At 45.2% G+C, this 20732-nt stretch overlaps 1 protein-coding gene across 4 annotated transcripts in view; it reads right to left on the bottom strand.

Annotated features, from left to right (window-relative positions):
• Positions 1 to 20732, bottom strand: part of LOC142838364 (uncharacterized) — a 169731-nt gene that overhangs the window by 48677 nt on the left and 100322 nt on the right. For all 4 annotated transcript variants that reach the window (XR_012908540.1, XR_012908541.1, XR_012908542.1 and 1 more), the window contains exons 4-6: positions 11694 to 11794; positions 3904 to 4042; positions 3087 to 3229 (exon numbers count right to left, since the gene is read on the bottom strand). Coding sequence is in view for 1 of the 4 variants with exons in the window: in XM_075953749.1 (XP_075809864.1) it covers positions 3087 to 3229; positions 3904 to 3920 (160 nt within the window). In the remaining 3 variants the exon portion in view is untranslated. The remainder of the gene's footprint in view (positions 1 to 3086; positions 3230 to 3903; positions 4043 to 11693; positions 11795 to 20732) is intronic.

The following is a 20732-nucleotide window of genomic DNA, read 5'->3' as shown; positions in this document are numbered from 1 at the left end:
TAGATAATCTCTCACAGACACACCTTGGTGATTTTAAACTCCACCAAGCTGACAACTGAGATAAGCCATCGCCCTAACTATCACTCCGCCGGCAGAAACACCACAGCACGACCGCAGGGTTTAACATCTTTAAGGCATGCTATAAAGTTTGTCCCCCAGAAGGTCACTCATAGACTGGAGCCTAGGTCCCCAATGTTGTAGTGACGAGGTGGTAGGGCCTGGTGTAAACCATTCAGGATGTGTAGACTCTGTCCATACACGCAGGTTGATGCTGGTCTAATGAATTCCATCTTGCCATGTGACCTCCTCCACACGCATACCCACCCTTGTGGAACCATCTACCACGAGTCCTCAACAGACCATTCAGATGCCAGCATCATGCTCTTGAATCCCGAGACTCCTGATAAATAAACCTTTCTTCTTTACAGAGTATCCTGCCTCTGGTATTTTGTTACATACAGCAATATAAAATTAACTAGAGCAAAGTGTAAATTTGGAAGTGGATAGTGATAATGGATGCAGAAGATTGTAAGCATACTTCAAAAAAAAAAAAAAAGAGAAAGTGCTATTTGGAACCCACAGCGAGTGTATTCTAAGCACATGCTGTACCAATGACCTACATCTCCAGTCCAAGATCATGCATGTCCTTTATGCCACTGAATTGTACACTTCAAAATGTCCAATGGTAAACCGCATGTTATGGCCATTTTATGACATACATGTATACATGCTACATACTTGGGACTTCATTGCTGCCGGCTTTCTTTTTGCTAGTTTTTGTTTTGAGATAGGGTTTCGCGTTGCTGCAGCAGGCTTTGAATCACTAATCACCTGGCCTCCATCTTCTGAGCGCTGTGAGCTGCTGGCTCTGTGCACAGTCGTTCTCAAAATGCTTCCCAACATCCAGCTTGGAGCTTTGCCAGAATCTGAGGGTTTTTTTTTTCAAGAGCCAGGCTTAGGCTTCCTGCATATTTTTTGCCATTCATATGACAAATGAAAAGGAGATTAAGTCTCCCGGTCGCTGCCTGTGTCTCAGAGGGTTGGAAGAGAGATGTAGCTACTTAAGAACTCAAGGATACAGAATGGGCCTGGGATGGGTGTCTGTGCATTTGGGGTTAGCCTGAACTGAATTGGTGTCTGCTTCCTTGTGCTTTTGCTAAGTGGCAGCTAGCAGGATCCCGATTTGTTAGCCTTAATCTAGAATTATGACAACACAGCCTCAATTAGCTGCCAATAGTTTTGAACATCCTTTCCTGATCGATCAAGCCTTTTTCCTGTTAGCCCGCTACAGTCTTGTGACCCAAGGCTCTGGAATGGATCAAGCCGCCTACGCCTGCACACAGCACTGTGTCTCCATGGAAACAGCTCATCAGGCCCTGCTTGGCTGCAGGTACCGAAGACCTCTCATTTGCAGCCTGGGTTCCACAAAGACTCAATCTTAGCAACCAGGCAGGTGTTAGGAACCCCATCCTTTCTAGCCTCCAGGGTCTGGCCTCTCATGAAGCCTCCTTTGCATTGCACGGGGAAAGTCCCCAGCTCCACTGACATCCACGTGGTCCTCAAGGCACTGAAAGGGTTTCTGCCCCAGGAGCCTCCCAACAGGTCTTCTTTTCTTACTGTTGCCTCCACCCACCAAAGCCTAGAGCCATTAGAATGCCCGCTGCCCCACCTGGAACAACAGTTCTATACCCCTGGGACCCTCCTGTCTGCATTCTTATTGCCCTGGTGTAGCTTGGGTCTGCATCATTTCCTTGTCTCTGGGCTACAAAATTCTCCACACTGGCCCTAAAACTACCGTACATTTAGTCTTCATCTTACAATTGCGTTCTAAAAACATAACCCAATAACATGTCATAAAAAGAGACTTCGCAGGGGAGGAGATGTGGGACAGAGGAAGGCAACAATGCACCAATGAAAGGAATGATAGCACAATGGGGTGACTGTCGTCTACAGAATATTACTCCACTATCAAGAGCAAGAAGACAGGCGTTTGCAGGGTCTGAACACAGGACGTGACAGATGTCCAATAAGATGGAAAGGCCAATCCTGCTGATCTGATCAATGCACATTGCATATATGGATTGAATCATCGCTCTCTACCCCGTAGATATAAGCAATTATTACATGCCAATTAAAATCAGTTAAAAATAAGATATTGGAACCAAAATGTCAGAATTTGATTATTACCATAGCTTTTTTTCTCCTGTGTATGTTAATTCCCATATAAATTCTATGCAAAAAAAGACTCAGCTTGAATACTCTGTGAACTATGAGCTGGGTACTGTATGTTAGGTATTATAGAAATAAAATTGAACAGGGTCCTAACTTTAAATTAGCTTATAATTTCCTTAATTCTGATTAAGTCTGGTAGGAAAGTCAGAGACAGGATGAAGCCTATTTATCAAAGTATTCGCTTCTTTTTAAAAATTATTAAATAAAAAATCCAAAATATTATTAATGGGAAATAAAAAGAATAATTCATACTTTTCCCAATAAACATCTGTATAAACTTTGTTTGACTGAAAGCAAGATATAGGGCTGGGAATGAAGTTGTATGGTACATGTGATAGGCTCAGTCCATAGAGTATGCGCACACACACACACACACACACACACACACACACACACACACACACACCCCTATCCTGGGCTAAGAGAACAAACATATTTTAATGTCCTTCCCTCATCCTAGGACAGTTAGTGGCTCCCAGTTCCCTCAGATCGACTTCAGACCCTACACCAGACAAGCAAGATCACACTGTTATTGATTAGCCTGACTCACCTCCCAGACACATCCTCTCTCCTTCTCCCCAATTGGCCAACCTGATTGTGTTAGTTACTTTTCTGTTGCCATTGTTGCCATGATAAAAAGACCATGATTGAGGCTAGAGGGATGGTTCAGTGGTTAAGAGCACTGACTGCTCTTCCAGATGACCTGGATTCAATTCCAGACGCACATGGCATCTCACAACGGTCTGTAACTCCAAATCCAAGGGATCCGACACCCTCACAGACATACAGGCAGACAAAATAACAATGCACATAAAATAGAGATAAATTATTTTTTAAAAAGTTAAAAAACCCACCATGATCAAGGCGGCTTATAGAAGATTTTACTGGCTTATGGGATAAGAGACCATCGTAGCAGGGAATCTTGGCAACAGGTGGCAGACATGGCGGCAGGAACAGCTCCCATCTCAATCGGCAAGCGGCAAGCAGAGAGAAGGACCTGGAAATGACAAGAGTAAATTATGCTCTCAAAGCCTACCTCAGGACGTAGAATCCACATCTCCTAAACCTCCCAAACAGCACCACCAAGTGGGGAGCAAGTGTCCAAACATCTGAGCCTATGGGGGGATATCCCCATTCAAACCACCACACTGATCTAAGAAATCCCTTATCAAGACTCCATTCCCAGCTGGCTGTGCACTGTGTCAGGTTGTTCAAGGTAACCAATCATATCACCCTTTTGTACGACTTCTCACACACTTTGGAGGGCTATGCTCTCAATCCTACAGTTGTGAGTTTCTTTAAGTTTTAAGTGTCTTTCCCACATTCTTCTACTCATCTTTCTGCAGTGGAGGGCAAGCTGTGTGCCCACCTCCAGCTCAGTGCCCACCACGGTTACTCAGATGTCTGCTGCACAAAGGGAAGAAGAACAGAAGCCTCTGGAATAACAATGTCATCCCATGCTGATGGTAAACAGGTCCTGTTGATGGCTCAGTACCTCTACTCCACCAGCCTAGGCCAGCTGTAACTCAGTCACACACCACGGCATTGTAGCACAGGCTGCTGGCCACTGGATGTTGGGATGCATCTGTAAATGGGTCACTGCCTCTGCTCGGCTCTGGCTACCACTGGTTGCCTCCTTTTTTGTAAGACACCTGGGAAGCCTGCACCAACCTTAGGGCTGGGCCCATATGGCTCTGTCAGCAGCTGGAGAGCCATTCCTAAGAGTTGAGTTAAGGAGGCAGGCTTTCTCCTGGAGTCCTGGAAGATTCCTTTCTTGCTGGTGGTGCAACTTCACCCAGGCAATGCTTTCCTAGGGGAATTCAAGATCAGAATCACAGTGAGAGGAGAAAACAGCCAGACGTCTCAAGACATGTCCATTGTCTCCAGAAGACAGGGTTGTTTTGTCTTGTCTTATTTTGTTTCATCAGGGGAGGCTTGGTGTTAGTGACAGTGGTAAGTAACATATGTCATATCAATCAAAGGGAGGGGTGAATGGATGGGGGCCCTGGTCCCCCAGAGCATGACGGCTGGTCTAGGAAAGAAGCCAGAGGTAGGTACCCACCACACGATGTGGCGTGATGCAGCAGGTTGTCTTAAGCCCTCATCTTTCTCCTAAATCAACACATCTTTCATTTTCTAGAAATGAGAAACCAACTTTTGGCCATAGACCTGGATGAGAGGAGAAAGAATGGATTTTGTTTCAGTGTGAGCGGAAGGCTAGCGCAGACAGAGAGGGGGAGGAGCAACCAAAGGCCCAGTTCCACTTTTTCCATTGCAGTAAGTAAGCAAAGGAGCCATTAAATGAGAAAATGTATGTGAAGGCACTTAGCACAGTGTTTGGCAAATGCACGGGATTCGATAATATTGACTTGTTCGTTTTACATTCACTCACTGGCAGGACCATAAGGCAGATTTGTGTTCAGAAAGAATAACAGGGTACAGTAAGGCGGGGGTGCATTCTCTACCTGGATAGTTGATCAATTTTGCCATTAGACGTTTCTGTCTTTGACTCTATCAAAACCTCCGAATCTATCAGAGGCAAAAAAAAAATTATCTTCACATATTTTCATTTTACTATTAAAGCCGATTATATATTCTCCGGGCCCCCAGTCCCACCCCTGACTATAGTGGGGATAACGTAAATGCATTAAACACCATAGATGGGGGAAGTGGTACAAAATTTCTAGGGAAGCTGAAGCAAAAACTGGTCAGTATAAGTGATAATCCAACTATGCACATAACTTATATATAAAACAGAGCCAGGCCTGACAACAAGCCTGTAATCGCAGCTACTTGGGAGGCTGAAGCAAGTTCAAAATCAGCCTTGGCTATAAAGTGGGCTGAAAGCAACTTTGGAAACTTAATGGGGCTGTTTAAAATAAAAAGCTAAAAGGGTGACGATGGCTCCGTGGCTTGTGATGCCTCCTTAACAGGAGAATCTGAGTTAAGTTCCCTAAAACCAACAGAAAAAGCAGCTTCAGAGATGTGTGCCTATAACTCCTATAACACTGGGGTTGCTGAGGCAGGGGGATCCCTGGCTTTTGCTGGCCGGACAGTCTAGTCAAATTGGTGAGCTCCAGATTCAGCGAGAGAATTACATGGGGAGCAAGAGAAGAAGATACGTGCCGTTACCTCTGCATGCACACGTACCCACACCTACATGTTCATAAATAGACATACACACACACAAAATAAAAAAGTGAAAAAGAGGGCTGGAGATGTGCTCAGTGGTAGAGAGTTTACCTAACAGGCACGAGGCCCCAGGTTCCATCTCCAATACTGAAAAGGGAGTTTCGTATGTGTGAACTCTAACAAGCCTAGCTTCCCGATAGAGATGAAAGCAAGCAAAGAGGACAAGGAGACACCCAGCCATCTCACCTTGATGCTACGGAGATGGCTAGGGGTGGGAGAACGGGAGAAGAATACATCTGTTGATGGCTTACTGAGTGGTAGGGGAGGAGGCCAACGGCTGGCGCAAATCATGGACTCGGATACATAGAGAACGCTCTTAATGGACAGCCTCGAACTTCCCCTTCTGGTTCTCAGAACAACCAGAACTGAGGTCACTACAGCCAGTCCTTGCAAGGGCCTAACAAATGTTTGTTTAACCCAAACCAAACTAAACACAGAACAAAACGAAACTGGAATTTGTCAACATCAGTCACTGAAGCCCAACACACCGAGGCTCAAGAAAGCCACTGGATTCATTTCAGCTCTGACAGTGAACTAAGCATGGTGTGTGTTTGTACTTGCTCGTGTCCCGCGTGTACCTTCGCTTCATGCTCAGCAGTTCCCCGAGACGCGTGGTCCTCTTTAATACTTCCCTTTACAGAGATGGAACGCTACTGCAGTAGAGTCTTGCACAGATTGGCAAGAAGAAGAAGAAACTGCTTTTGAGACAGGGGCTCACTCTGTAGTCCAGGCAGGCCTAGGAATCATTGTATAGCCCAGGCTAGCCTCACACTGCACATCATTCTTCTGCCTCAGCTTCATGAATGCTGCAGCTATGGATGTGTGTCACCATGCCTGACTAAATTAACAAGAAAATTAACAAGAAAATACAAACTCCAAATTTAATTATATGTACACACATGTATATGTGTATATATATATATATATATATATAGAGAGAGAGAGAGAGACTTCATTCCTTTTATTATTATAACAAAGAGCTATCCTAAGTCAATAATTAAAAGCCAAAAGCCCCAGTAAAAAAAAATCAGCAAAAGATTGGCCTATCAAATAAGTGGTGATCCCTGTAACAATCAAAGAAACAGGTTATGGGTTTCAGGTTCTCCCTAAATGTGAGTTCTAAGCCTCCTGGTAATTTGAGCTGGATGAGACCTCACAGTCAGGGCTGAAAACCCATGAGGCCCTTTTCCTGTACTAATACCAAACCTAAATCTTACAATGTTAAGGAACACCCTTCACTGGAGTGAGGTTAGGAAAGAGACGGCGGAGTCTGGAGGAACAGTCCAGTACTGTCTGGGCTTTGCAGGCAAATGTCACCAGCTGAGGCGGAGGGATGCAGAGAGCGGTGTCCCTAAGCTGCAGGTTGTTTCCTGGAGACAGAGGAAGTCTTTTACCCCTCTTCTCCAGAGACCCTGGAGCCTTGCCGCTCCACATGTGGTCCCTGAGCTAGTGGGACCTCCAGGAACTTACAGATGTGCAGAAGACAGCCTTCCACCCGGGCTGCTGAACTGGAAGCTGCATCTCAGCCAGCCTCCGAGGTGATGCAGGCACAGGGCAGACACAGAGGCCCCGTCCTCCTTGCAGGTGCACAGGTGCTTCGTCACCGCCGGTAGGATGGGAAGTGTGGGTGGTCTCTTGGGAGCCCTTCAGAACTAAATTGTTGAGTTTAGTGAAAACTGTCACACTCAGCCAAGTCGAATGGTCCCCACTTCACGAAAGGCTTTATGATTAATGAATTAATAATGGGGCCACGGAGCTGCTGTTCCTACAAGTGAATTTAGAGTTCTTATTAGCATCCTTTCACTGGGCGTCTTGATAGACCCAGGAGGCATCAACAGAGATAACTCCATCTCTCATCCTGCCTTGCCTGCCCACCTCCCACAAGAGGGAAAGCACAGGGGATGTAAAATCAAGAGAACTGAGATGGAAAGACAGACCTGAAAGGACAGGATAAAAGAGTCTCATGACCTAAGGACACTGATTGTTCTTTTCCTGTCTGTCCCCCAAACAGTCCATAAACTTTCTCCTGATATCATCCAAGAGAGTGTGCATAGAAGGGAAGGTGGGAGGAGAGGAGCAAAAGACTAGAAAGAGAACAGAAAGGTAGCTGAGCGTGGTTGTGTTGTCCCTATGACTCAGTACTTGGGAGGCAGAGACAGGCAAATCTCTGTGAGTTTGAGACCAGTCTGGTCTATAAAGCAAGTTCCGAAGCAGCAAGGGCTACACAATGACACCCTGTCTAAAACAGAAAGAACGGGGAGTGCACCAATATTCAGGGACCTTTGTGCTGCCCTCTAAATGGACAGAGGCGTGGAGGCTAAGCCTGGTCCCTGAAATCCCTCCAAGGCCACAGTGCACACACCACCATCTCCATCTAAATTCTACTCGGTGTCTGCCAGTCTCCTTAACAAGCAGACCATCTTGGGAGCAACCCACCCTCTAGCTTCAAAGTTGTCTCTGGCTTTGGGGGCTGCCAAGAAAGCTGCTAGATACAAGGAAACAAAAGAGATCCGGGGATGGAGAGGCGTTCTGAGTTCGGCTAATGAGTGAGGTGACTCACAGGCTGACTCAGAAGCCTTGAGAGGGAAGCAGTGGGGGGCAGACCTCAAAGGAGCCCTGCAAACCAGAGCTAGGAGGCCAGGGACAGGGTGGGTTGTTGTTGTTTTGTTTGTTTTACAGGATTACTTGGAGCTCTAGATGGGGGAACAAATCCTCAAACAGAGGGACATGAGGGTTGTTTTCCCTTTTCTCTTGCCCAGAAGCTGGGTTGTGAATCCTTCTGGGCTTGGAGAGCGGTGGAGCATCCTCCAGCTAAGCTGACCTGAGCTCGGGCAAATCTCAGGGCAGAAACTCCATAGGAATAATGGTCCTCAGGTCCCCAGGCAGTGAGCTGAATCAGGTACCACCCTCTAGTTTTCTAATACTCTCCATGAGAAGGGCGAAATGGCCTCTTTTGATTTTTTTAAAAAGTATTTTACATTTGAGAACACTGTGATCCAACCTGTGCTTATAAATACATTACAAATTGTTCTAAACATATGACTAAGGCATCTTCTCTTTTGTGAATGGCTAATTGAGGTTCTGAGATGAAAGAGCCCAAGGTCATTGTTACAAAGGTAGGTACTTGCACTGCCCTCGGAGGGTTGTACCAGAAATGAAATGACTGCCCCCTACACAGTACAGCTAGATCTCCCGAAGATCACACATTTATGACATGCTCGATTGCAGGGACAGGCTACCTAGGTGACGAATTTTCTTCATGCGTTAAATAAGCCACGTGGGTTCAAACCCGCAGCCTCAGCCCGCTCAGTCAATGTAAACCCACTGAGCTAGCTAAAAATAACTCCAGTTGATTACATATTTATATGTAATTTGATGGTTGATGTCTCAAATGTACTTCGGCAGAGCATTCTGAGCAAAGGCAGAAGGAGTTCTTGGCAGCTTGGCAACCTGTCACCTTTCACAAAAATGGAAAAAAAAAAAGTCATAGACTTTCCGCTTCCCCGGCCTCCAGCAGACAGCAGCAACGTTGGCTGTTGTTGATTTCAGCCCTGGCTAACGACATTTTGTCGCCATCTTGTTGCCTGTATTTAGTGCTGGGTGTTTTGTAACATTCGAACCCCATCTGTCTGATAATTACGAAAGTGCGGGAGAGTATTGGGCGAGCTGATAAGAAGAGGCTTATTCTGGTGGAAATAAAGAGATCGAAGCACCCGGTGTAGTGAGAAGAGTCCTCGAAGCTGCATGTGGGTAAGGAGAAACGGGCCATCCATCTGCACCGGTGATTGAACCCAGGGTTCTACCATGGAGCGCTGGGAGTGGTGGGCTCATCCAGAAAGACAGAGAGACTGAAGAGACGTGGGAAATGCGGGTGGGCTATGCGATGACCAGCGGTCTGCAAATACAAGGGCATGGCATCTAAGGACTGGAAACACGCTGGCATGGGAAATAAGTCACAACACCCAATACCTAAAATCTAAGCACGAATTCAGGTGAGGGCTGAAGTTCCACGCAAGCTTTTGGAAGGCAGATGTGTTTAAAGATCCTTCGGAAACATTTGCTGAACACCAGGGTGGCTCCGTCGGGTCAAGGCCACTTAGAGCCACAGCCTCACCATTCTCCTGCAGCCTAGACATAAAACTTTGAAGGAACCAACATGGCTTCCGGAACTTAAATCGCTCTTGACAGCTGACATATTAACAGTCTTTCAGAACTCACCGTTTTATAAAGCACAGACACATCCCTGCGCAGTTTACTAACTAACTTTTTGTTATCTATCTGCACGCACAGAAGAGGGCATCAGATCCCACTATAGATGGTTGTGAGCCACCATGTGGTTGCTGGGAATTGAACTCAGGACCTCTGAAAGAGCAGCCAGTGCTCTTAACAGCCGAGCCATCTCTCTAACTTTTTTTTTCTTTGCATAGTTCTTTGACATGATTCTGTATGTGTGTGCACGGGCATGTAGAGGTCAGAGGTCAGCCAGGGTGCAGTTCCTCAGGAGTTGGCCACTGTGATATTTTGAGATACAGTCCCTCACTGGGACCTGGGGTTTGCCAATTAGGTTAAGATGGTTATGTCAGGAGTTGATGGCACACACCTTTAATCCCAGCACTCGGGGAGGCAGAGGCAGGTGGATCTCTGTGAGTTAGAGGCCAACCTGGTCTACAAGATCTAGTTCCAAGACAGGCTTTAAAGCTACAGAGAAACCCTATCTCAAAAAAAAAAAAAAGGCTAGACAGCAAGCCCCAGGATCCTCCAGACTCTGTTTCCCAAATCACAGGGTTTACATAGCTAGCTTTTTCCAAATAAATGTTAAACAGGAGAGGATTCTCAAGTTTAGACAGAAGTGCCATACAGAACAAGCTGTCTCCCCAACAACTCGCCTTTTTTTGTTTTGTTTGTCTTGTTTTTCAAGACAGGGTTTCCCTGTATAGCCTTGACTGTTCTGGAACTCACTCTGTAGTCCAGGCTAGCCTTGAACTCAGAGATCCACCTGCCCCTGCCTCCTGAGTGCGGGGATTAAAGACATATACCTCCACCACTCGGCTTCCTTTTTTTTTAAAGCAATAGTTTGACATCCTATTTCCTTGCTATGCCATCTGACCCACTTGTCATAAATCACTATACATTTCTGTCAGAATAATTAGCAGAGGTTACAGGTTATGCTTAACCCCTTAATATGTTTCTTATTCTTATTCTTGGGATTGGGCTGACTAACATCTCTCCCAGAAACACATCGATGCTCCATTCAATCAACCCATAGACCTTTGTCAATTAACTAAGGATGGTTTATCCTTTATCACTATGGTATTTTTGTATGATCTCACACACACACACACACACACACCCTTGGCCAATTTTCTGCTGAAATATCTGTCTTTCTGTCTTTCAACTAGTGATGGTTGATCAAAAGCCCTACTTTCCCCAGTTTTCATGGATCTTGTTACTTTGTTTATAGTGGCCGCCATTGTGTTTCATCTCTAAAGCTGAGATAATACCAGTCCTGATTAATGTGTACGGTTGATGGAAAGATTCACTGAGAAAATCTGGGGGGGGGGGGGAATGCTATGAAGCACCAAGCATTTTTATCCCATTCTTCCAATGATGAGATGACCCTGAAAGCAAAAGGACGGGCTGATAAGCCTAGCATGAATTTGTAGACAAGCTCATACCCTGGTCTTAAAAATACCTTACCAAACAAGAAATTAATTTTAGTTTTAACACCTACAATAGGGATTGCTATAGTTCACACACTGACTGACTTCCAAATGTCTAAATGTTAAGACTGGTCCCAAGGCAGTGCTAGAGCGAAGTGGTAAAATCCTTGCCAGGGAGGGTCTAGTGGAAGGTCCTTGCATCCCTGAGGGCATGCCTTCAGAAGGGACTGTGGGGCCTTCACTTCTCTTTCTGTTTGCTTCCAGGACATACGGTGGACATTTTGCCCCATCACTCTCTCCTACCACGGAGTCTGTCTCACCTCAGACAGGGGCCCAGCTGGAACCTCTACAATGACAAGCCAAAATCAACCTTCTCTCTTTCTAAGTTAATTATCTTAGGTATTTTGTTACAGTGGAGGAAAGCTAAGACAGGAATGTTATGAAGATCAACAAAGGTTTTCCACAGAAAAGCACCCAGGAACTTTTAGATGATCCCGCAAAAAGCCAGGTCGCCGCTCTAACGCTCTTTTGCTTTTCGTTGAAAGCTCTAATTAGCCAAGGACAGACTTGTTGTAACAAGAAAGGCTCCACATTCCACATGGTTTTTACCCGAGCCTCGAGAGTTCTGTGCAGCGCACCTTCCCAAGCAGTCCTATTCTTGGCTCCTCTTCATTTGAAAACAAAAAGAGGTCAGTCAGTGGAACACTCTTCTGCAACAGAATAAGATATTTTTAATTATGCAGTTTTATAAATAGATAAGAAGAAAATATTTAAATGAATACAAGAATCTTCGTTCCCAGCGATGCTACCATCCTCCCTCTGCCCTCATCCCGGTCTCCATGGTTTCCTGCATATCTTTCCCATGTTTCGTATATGCAAACAAATCCAAACAGAGAGCATTTCCCTGTTCATACATGAAGTCGGCTTCATTTTCTACCTCGCTATTTCAATGTAATGATGTATCTTGAGGGCTGAGGCTGATGCTTCATGATAGAGCACTTTTTAGTGTGTGGCCAGACCCCATATTCAATCCACACCAGCACAAATCAAAGTAAAACACAAGTCCTTGAATACATCTTGAGTAGAAGACCTCCCTTGTGAAGACACAATATAAACATGAGACATGATAACATAGCCTTTAAATATGAAAATTTAAAAAATGTCGCAGCCAGGTGGTAGTGGCACACACCTTTAATGCCAGCTCTTGGGAGGCAGAGGCAGGTGGATCTCTGTGAGTTCAAGGTCAGCCTGGTCAACAGAACGAGTTCCAGGACAGGCTCCATCGCTGTCCTGTTTGAGACAGAGAAACCCTGTCTCAAAAAGAAAAAAAAAACCACAATAAATAAATAAATAGATAAATAAATAAATAAATATCTCACCACTGAAAAAACATAATTATATGAGGGAATGCATAGTAACTAGCCTGTATATATTTATCAAAATTTGTGTATACTATAAATTCTTAAGACTTGCATTAGTCAACCAACAAATTAACTAAGCATAATATAAAGAAAATAAACAAATAAAATAGAGAAGCCAGCCCTCTCCCCACAGTCTTGTCTTGGCTCTGTCACCAGAGTCAGAGAACCTTGGGATTGGCTACCGTAAAGATTTTGTCGCTCAGGCATCAAAGCCTGCTTCCCTCTTCGGCTGTTGAGAATACTGCGTGTACCCCCGGTTCCGGCTGTCCTCTGTATGTGTGTGTTGTTGTTGTCCCTGCTGCTGCTGCTGGGGACTGATCTCAGAGCCTGGAGCTTGCACGGCACACACTCAATCACCGAGCTACACCCAAAGCCAAGGCTGTATTTGAACTCTTCTCTTGGCTGGGTGTGGACACAGGACAAATTCCAGCAGATTAATGTGAGCAGAGTACATGAGTACCACTTCCAGGTCCAGCCAAACCCACAGCCCCAATACTCCACATTCTCTCCACTTGCTAGCAAGATGCTAACACCTAGAGTGATTCCATGGGCTACACAGTAAAGATGACAGAAAGCCCCGGTCTTGGGACTGTTGCTAGAAACGGTCCTACACATCTTGGATGTTATATGGTAGGAGAACCTTCCTGTGTGGTTGAGCCATGAGATCGGTTTTTAGGTATACTGCAGCAGCTAGTACTGCTAACACCACACTAATACCACAGCCAAACAAAGCACCTCTGTCCGTGAGTCTCTTCCCAGCATCCTACATCCCTGAGGTCCCCAGCAAACGGCTATGACCTCGGCACAAGAAGTAGGTACCACTTATGCTTGCATCCTTAGTGCTTAGAACAACTGACATACAGCAGGTGTTCAGCAAATCCTCCAAATCCTTTGGAGGAGTGAATGCATATTGGAACTCCTGCAGGGACAGTGGATTAATTCATTACCGTATCACTTAGTCTGATATTATCCCATGGCTTTTTCCTTTGATCAAGCATACTTTGTCAGCTTGAGATATCAGAAAATTAATAATATGAAAATAAACTCCTAAACTTCACCACCCTTGAAATTTTTGTTTGTTTGTTTTCAAGATAGGATTTCTCTGTGTCACAATCCTAGCGGCCCTGGAACTCACTCTGTAGACCAGGCTGGCTTTGAACTCACAGAGATCTGCTTGCCCTCTGCCCCCTGAGTGCTGGAATTAAAGGCGTGTGCCACTGCCACCCAGTCACCACCCTCTAACTCATACCACTTCCGTATTGTCTTTCTCAGGTGCAGAGAATAAATCCAAGCTGTCTTCAAGACAGCCATTCACCTGCTTGACTGTACCCCCTCCTTCCTCTCCTATAACAAATCCTCTAGGATACAGGCTAAAAAGTTTCACATCCTTCATCTCGTCTAAGACTGTACCAACCAGAACTCTTAACACTGATTTGCCCTCCGCTAGATACACTCAGGGCTGTCACTGTTCCCTGTTCAGCTAGTACTCTGGGTGTAGCATCATACTCTTGGCATGCCCTGCCCAGCCTGTGGTAGACCAGTTGTCCCTTCTAACTAGGTAGGGCTTCTTACATTAATCAAAGTAGTTTGTTTATTTTAACAGTCTCAGAGGCAGCTATGTTTCCTGGAGATCCATCTGAGCCTTCCATTAAACTTGCTATCTCTTCTCCCCACCGCTGGAAGAAGTTCCCTGCCACCAACCTACACCTACACACCACCTCACCATGCAATCTTAGACAGGTCTTGTATGAAAAATGAGGTGGCTGGGCCACATGATTATGGAGCTTTGCTTCCCACTCAGAAATCCTTTGTGTGTAGAACAGTAAATTCTGGCAGGATGCATGAACTCTGACGTAGGATCTCTCACCCACAAAGCAACGGGAGTGTAAATCTGTCCAGAAACAAAAAGTTTACCAAACAACATGAGGCTGTACAGGTCGGTTTTCTCAGCCACATTAAACTGATACCCACTGGTGTCTGAACACTGTGACCAACCAGAAGTAAATACTAGAGTCAACGGCTCACTGGTATAAAAAGTCAAGAAAAACACAGCACCAGCTAGCAGTGACAAAGCATAGGGGAAATTAACGTGTGACTCCGGAGAAGACAGTGCTGGGGAATAAATTATAATGACCATACTGTGGGATGTCAAACTGCAGAAAGCCTGGCCGGGTGCACTGCCAATTTCCTCTTCTCTTTTCACACACAGAATAAGCATACCCACCTCCAAAGACCCTCAGCTACTGGGCCAAAAGCGCTGTTTGCTGGCGGCATGAGATCATGTCTGTACATCTCTTGCCCTTGGTCAGGTTCTTCTAAAGCAGACATCTTGCTTGCTTTTAGCTGATTAATTTCTCTTGCTGTTTCTGTGGGATAGCCCCCCCCCCCCGTCCCCTGATCCACACTTCTGAGGCTGGATCTACTTCCCACCTCAGACCAAAATTCTGCGTATTATTATTTGACCTCTTTTGAAAAGCTCACTGCCAGTTTTCTAACCTGATCTGGGCACACTCCCCATCGGGGCCTGCATTTCCTGTGGATGATGAGTTGGTTTCCTAGGTGACAGAGGGAAGGAATAGACCTGTTAGCTTGTGGCTTCTGACTCACTCTCTGCCATGGACGTCACAGCATCCTGGCTGGGTAAGTGGATGCTGATAATAAGCTTGCGCGGAAGGTAGCAGCAGGGCCCTAATGGCTAAGACAGTCGAGCTGTACCAGCTCGCCCTCCCACGAGGCAAGCCAACAGACCCCATAAATTCTGGATCTGAAGAAACAAACAACAAATCCCAAGCCTCTGAACCCAGACCTTTATAAACGCACAGTGGAGCCCTGTTCGGCAACCATCTTGGCACAATTTGCTTTTCCGGAACATGAAGGAAACAGGGTTCTCTAATGAAACGGCCCATGAAGCCTGAAAGGAGAGGTGGCAGCAGACCAAATGCTCGAATTCGGTTTACTGAGATGGCAGCTGTCTTTAAACTATCGTAGTTGTTCCCAAAGGGAGTAAATAAACTCACAGTGACCTAATCAGTCATCAGAGACCACAATAAAACATGACAGATTAATCTTCAGAAAAGTTAGATTTCATGAAACTTGGAGCACGCGCGCGCACACACACACACACACACACACACACACTTACTTTTCAACTCCCTCCCTCTTTTTCTGTCAACTCATCCCAGGCCTGTACAAGTCAATGAAAGCTGCCTGGAACCAAAACCCCCGAAGAGTTCCTTTGTTCATCCTGTCCTAATCAGAGAAGGCTGAACAAATTCTTAAGATGCCTAAATTCCTTAAATGACCAGCAAAGCTACAGTTCCTTCCAGGAGATAAAGCATCTTGTTTTTCTCAGGGGCCTTGAGGGGACTTTAAATAGCACCAGCAAGCCTCCGAATGAATTAGACAGCAAATGTAGGTTAGCTTTATTTAGACAGATGAAGAAGTAGAGAAAGTTGTCTGGTTCAAGGGCAGTGCAGCCTGACACGACAGCATTTCTCAGAGGAGGGGAAATGGCTCTGGGAAAGAGAGGTATTTTGGGCAAAGAGCAAAGTTCCTTTGTCTCTCCAGGGACAGGGATGCTATGTTCTTCAGCTCAGACAAGCACAATTTAAGAATGGCCAGCAAGTCATTGAAGGAAAGAGTTCTAGAATTGCAATGTAAAATGGAGCTTAGTATCTCTGTGTTCACCTTTTTTTCTTAAGAACGGCAGCAGAAAAAGATGAGCTTCTTGGAACATAAGCTGGGTCAGGGAGTTCCTGCAGCTTCTCAGAGCAAGGCTCAGATTAATAGCTATGACCCTAGTATCCACAGGGGGTAGTTCTGGGATCTCCCTGGGAGACCAAAGCATGAGTGTGCTCAAGTCCCTTCTATAGAACGGCATGCTGCGTGCACACATCCTATGCTCGTTTTCCTGCATAGTTTAAGTCCTATTTAGATACTTTGTAATACCTCACACCATATACACGCTGTGAAACTGTTGTTATGCAAGACCGGCCAGTCCAGGAATAATAAGAAAAAAAAATAAAAATGTTCAGGATATGTGCACCCCGCCTCCCAATATCTTCAACACTGTTGGCTGACTCTGAGGATGCAGGATCCATGGATACAGAGGGCCAGCTAGACTTCCAGATGGAGGGCCCCTGGAGATACAGAAGCCCAGAAAGTAGGAAAACAGGCAAATGTTGTGGTGACATTTATGCATTCGCAAAAATGTAAGGGCTTGAGAAAAAAAGTCAATAAATAAGTTTGGGGTTTTCTTCCTCTTTTTTCTCTGCACCTTTCTCCCTGGAATTATTTTCTGGAGATGTTGTTCCTTTTTACATGTTTTCTGGAAGTAAGTGATGTGTGGAAGGTCATAGATCTAGGAAAAAAAAGATAACATCTAGTCATGTGGGCCATGGCCATGTTTACGGTATCTTCCCTAAGTCTTTGCTGGTTTCTTCTTGGTACAAAAAAGTCAAATGTGATCTTGTGTTTTAAAGTTCAGCAGCTATTCCCCAGGTGCAATTTTAAAATGAAAAAGACATTAGATTTATTCACTTGAATAAATTATGATTCTGAATAATAATTTTGAGCAAACCAATTTTTTCCTAATGCATAATTTTGTGCTCTTAAAGTAACACCAAATTTACACTCATAAAAAAATCTAAGAAACAAACAAACAAAATCCAAACCAAATCTTGAGCAACTTAGTTTTTTTTTAATTTATTATTTTACTTTAAATTATGCATACCTGTGGGGCAAGAGCACTGCACTCTTGAGTACAAGTGCCGAGGAGGCCAGAGGTGGTAGATCTCCTGGTGCTGGAGCGTCAGGCGGTTGTGAGGCTTCACGCGGGTGCCTGGACCTGGACCGTCCTCTGCGAAAGCAGGGCTCACTAGGAAACACTGTTACACCGCCGCCATTTCTCCAGCTCAGTTCTGTTGCTGTTGCTTCCTGCTCTTTAGAGGAAATGTAGTTCTGGAAACAGAACCTATCTTTTGGCTTATAACAGTTTGTAGCTCCAATTCCACAGATCCAACACTTTTCTGGTTTCAGAGGGCACCAGGCACACATGGTGTACACTCACACACACACACACACACATACACACACACACACACACACACGGGCAAAGTGCTTATATACACAAAATAAAAGTAAATACATTTTACACTTAACACTTCTTAAAACTAGACATATTTATAGACTACCAAAGCAGTGTCATAGTGACAATGACATAACCCGGTTGTGAAGCCAGACCTAGGCTCTGAGCTTGATATTCATACATAATTTCTCCTCTACCCAATCCGTTTTCGTCCTTCCATAATTATCAACAGAATAATTAGGGCCACATGCAGAGACAGCAAAGATCCCTTAGTGTCCGCCTTCTTTCTCACTGCTCTTCTCTGCTTGACCACTCTGTCCACCCAAGCTCCTCTCCAGTTACTCTTGTTGGTCACTGGAGCGTATGCTGAAAGCGTACCCAGCGGGGAAGCACTGTTTGCGCTGGAGCCAAAGTACACATAACTTGCCTCACTCGCTGCCAGAATCTCAACATACTTTTAACTCTTTGTGACACTGGAAAATGACGAGTCATCTGAAGCCATTCCAACTCTGGAAAGGTGGCAGAATGCCAAAAGGCATGACGGCATTTGTAAAGTAACATATTCAAAATGTCAAGTATATTCAAATGCTACCTCAACCTTTTACCGCCTTTTCATGTGTGCAGTTACGAGAATCTAATCTGTCTCAACCCCTGTGGGGGGTTGAACTACACTTTCACAGGGGTTACATATCAGATATCCTGCATATCAGACATTTATGATTCATAACAGTATCAAAATTGCAGTTAAGAAGTAGCAACGAAAACTTTTTTGTTGTTGTGGTTTTTCAAGACAGGGTTTCTTTGTAGCTTTGGAGCCTGTCCAGGCTGGCCTCAACCTCACAGAGATCTGCCTGCCTCTGCCTCCCGAGTGCTGGAATTAGAAAGGCCTGAGCCACTTCCGCCCAACATCAAAAATATTTTTATGGTTGGGAGTCACCACAACATGAGAAACTGTATTAAAGGGTTTCAGCTTTAGGAAGGTTGAGAACCATTGATCTAATCAAAAGGAAAATTATTTATTTCTTTTTTAGTAAAGAGACTAATATTTTCTGCATGAACCAAAATGAAAAGTGAAGTAATACCCGTGGGATCTCTCTTTCTTGCTCTGATGTCTTCAATCATATCACTGTCGTTAAAACATATTTGTTAGAATTTCTCAGCGTGTGCTAATCATTCATCCTGTTAAATGTTCTTCACTGACACAGTCTCATAGCCTGTAAAAGTTCTTGAGAATAAAACATTTACACGAAGGGACAGAGCTAAGTTGTACTCAGTTGCTGATACAAATAAACAAAGCACGGTGCATGTAACTGTAAAAGTAACAACACTCTCCCATCTCTGTGTTTCAGTGTTCTTCATGTTTGCTTTGCCAAATATGATTCCAATAATCCCACGTCACGGTAAAGAAGAAAGCATGGTGACAGTGTGTGCCCGGGCAAAGCAAGACTCACATATTTTATTTTTGTGACATTTGCGTCTCTTCAACATGACACTGGCAGTCTTCCTCTGATGATGCAACTTCCTGCTCTGTTTTTGTTTCGGCCGGGATTGTTTCAGGCTCCCCTTGCCTGCACAGTTTGCCTGGGAGGTACTTAGCTGTGGCTTCGTTCTCTGTAGCTGTGCTTCTGCTGTCGGTGGCAGAAACTTCTAGAAACAGCTACACACAAACATTTAGTATCTCATCCAAATGGACACCCACCCAGAAGCTCTCAAACTCTGTCTCTCTCTGTCTCTCTCTCTGTCTCTCTCTGTCTCTCTCTCTGTCTCTCTCTGTCTCTCTCTCTCTGTCTCTCTCTCTCTCTGTCTCTCTCTCTCTCTCTCTCTCTCTCTCTCTCTCTCTCTCTCTCACACACACACACACACACACACACACACACAGACACACACACACACACACACACCTTGACTCTTCCACACTCCCACTGGGGGAGCTCACACTACTCCAGCTATTAGCTGGCCCTGTGGATGAAAGCAGTGAACACGTACGGATCTTGGCCACACAGGTTAAAGACGACAGAGGTGAAGGCTTCAAGCTGTCTGTCCTGGTAAGAGCAGAAGAAAGAGCAGCTGGGTTCCTTTACCTGGAGAGCGCTGACTACTGACAGCCACGCACTGGTTCCTCAAGGCTTAACTGGGGTCACCACTCTGGAGCTTTACCAGAGACACCACTGCCTCTGCCTGTGCCTCCTGCAATCCTAGTTTAGATTTTTCTTTTCCTTGTGGCAGCAAACCCTTAGATTGAGACTTTCAGAAGCACAGGCACTGGCTGTTTCAGCTTTACTCTTAGTAACTGCTACACATGGTAGTAACATGTACTCAAAGAATAATTGGAAGCCATGCTCCCCTCTCATGGGAGACTCTGATGGAAGGAGAGACGAGGCTCCAAGGCTCTGCATTGGCATCCCTCCTAAGACCCACAGAGAAGAGCGGACCTCATACTGGGAGCTAAAGGTAGGAGTAGCTCAGCAGCACATAGCGCTGCCTGGTATCTCAGCGTTCTCGCCCACCTGTCTTCTAGCGACTAATAAGTAGGTCCAGCGCTCCCCACAAGAGGAGTCAGGCGGGAAGGCTCACACCTTTCATCCCAGCACACTGGAAACAGGGGCAGGCTGTGAGTTCACTGTGAGTTCAAGGTCAGCTTGGACTACAGAGCACGTTCCAGACCAGCTGAAGCTACACGGTAAAATCCTGTCTCAAAAATAAATAAGTGGAACAAATAAATAATAAAAAGAGTCTCTCAAAACCCTGCAAGAGCAGTTACGCAGAGGACGATTATGCTGGCAAATGGGAAAATGCATCATACAACCTTGACGGATAAGGTCCGTATCTTAGAGTAAAATGGTTCAATATTGAAGAGGTCTGAGTAGAAAGAGGAGATAAAGGTGGGTGGAACTGTGCCCTCCTCCTCTTCTTTATCATTAAAACCCTAGCACGCTTACTACAGAGGTGAACCTTGGTCCTCGTGGTGGGTGTATGGATAGAATTTCTGGTAGCAAGCGCAGACACCAGGGCCTGAGGACTGGGTTCCTACTGACCAAGGTCAACTACAGCAGGGTCCTGTCATGCTGGATGGAGATGTCTTTGATCTCCTTCTTCCAAAACCTTGCCCATCTATTTCTGGTAATAGGCCACTAGGAGACG

This window comes from Microtus pennsylvanicus, chromosome 19 (genome assembly GCF_037038515.1).
Source record: "Microtus pennsylvanicus isolate mMicPen1 chromosome 19, mMicPen1.hap1, whole genome shotgun sequence".
Lineage (NCBI taxonomy): Eukaryota > Metazoa > Chordata > Mammalia > Rodentia > Cricetidae > Microtus > Microtus pennsylvanicus.
Note: the sequence above shows the minus strand (reverse complement) of the source record. Positions and strands in the feature narration are given on the sequence as shown.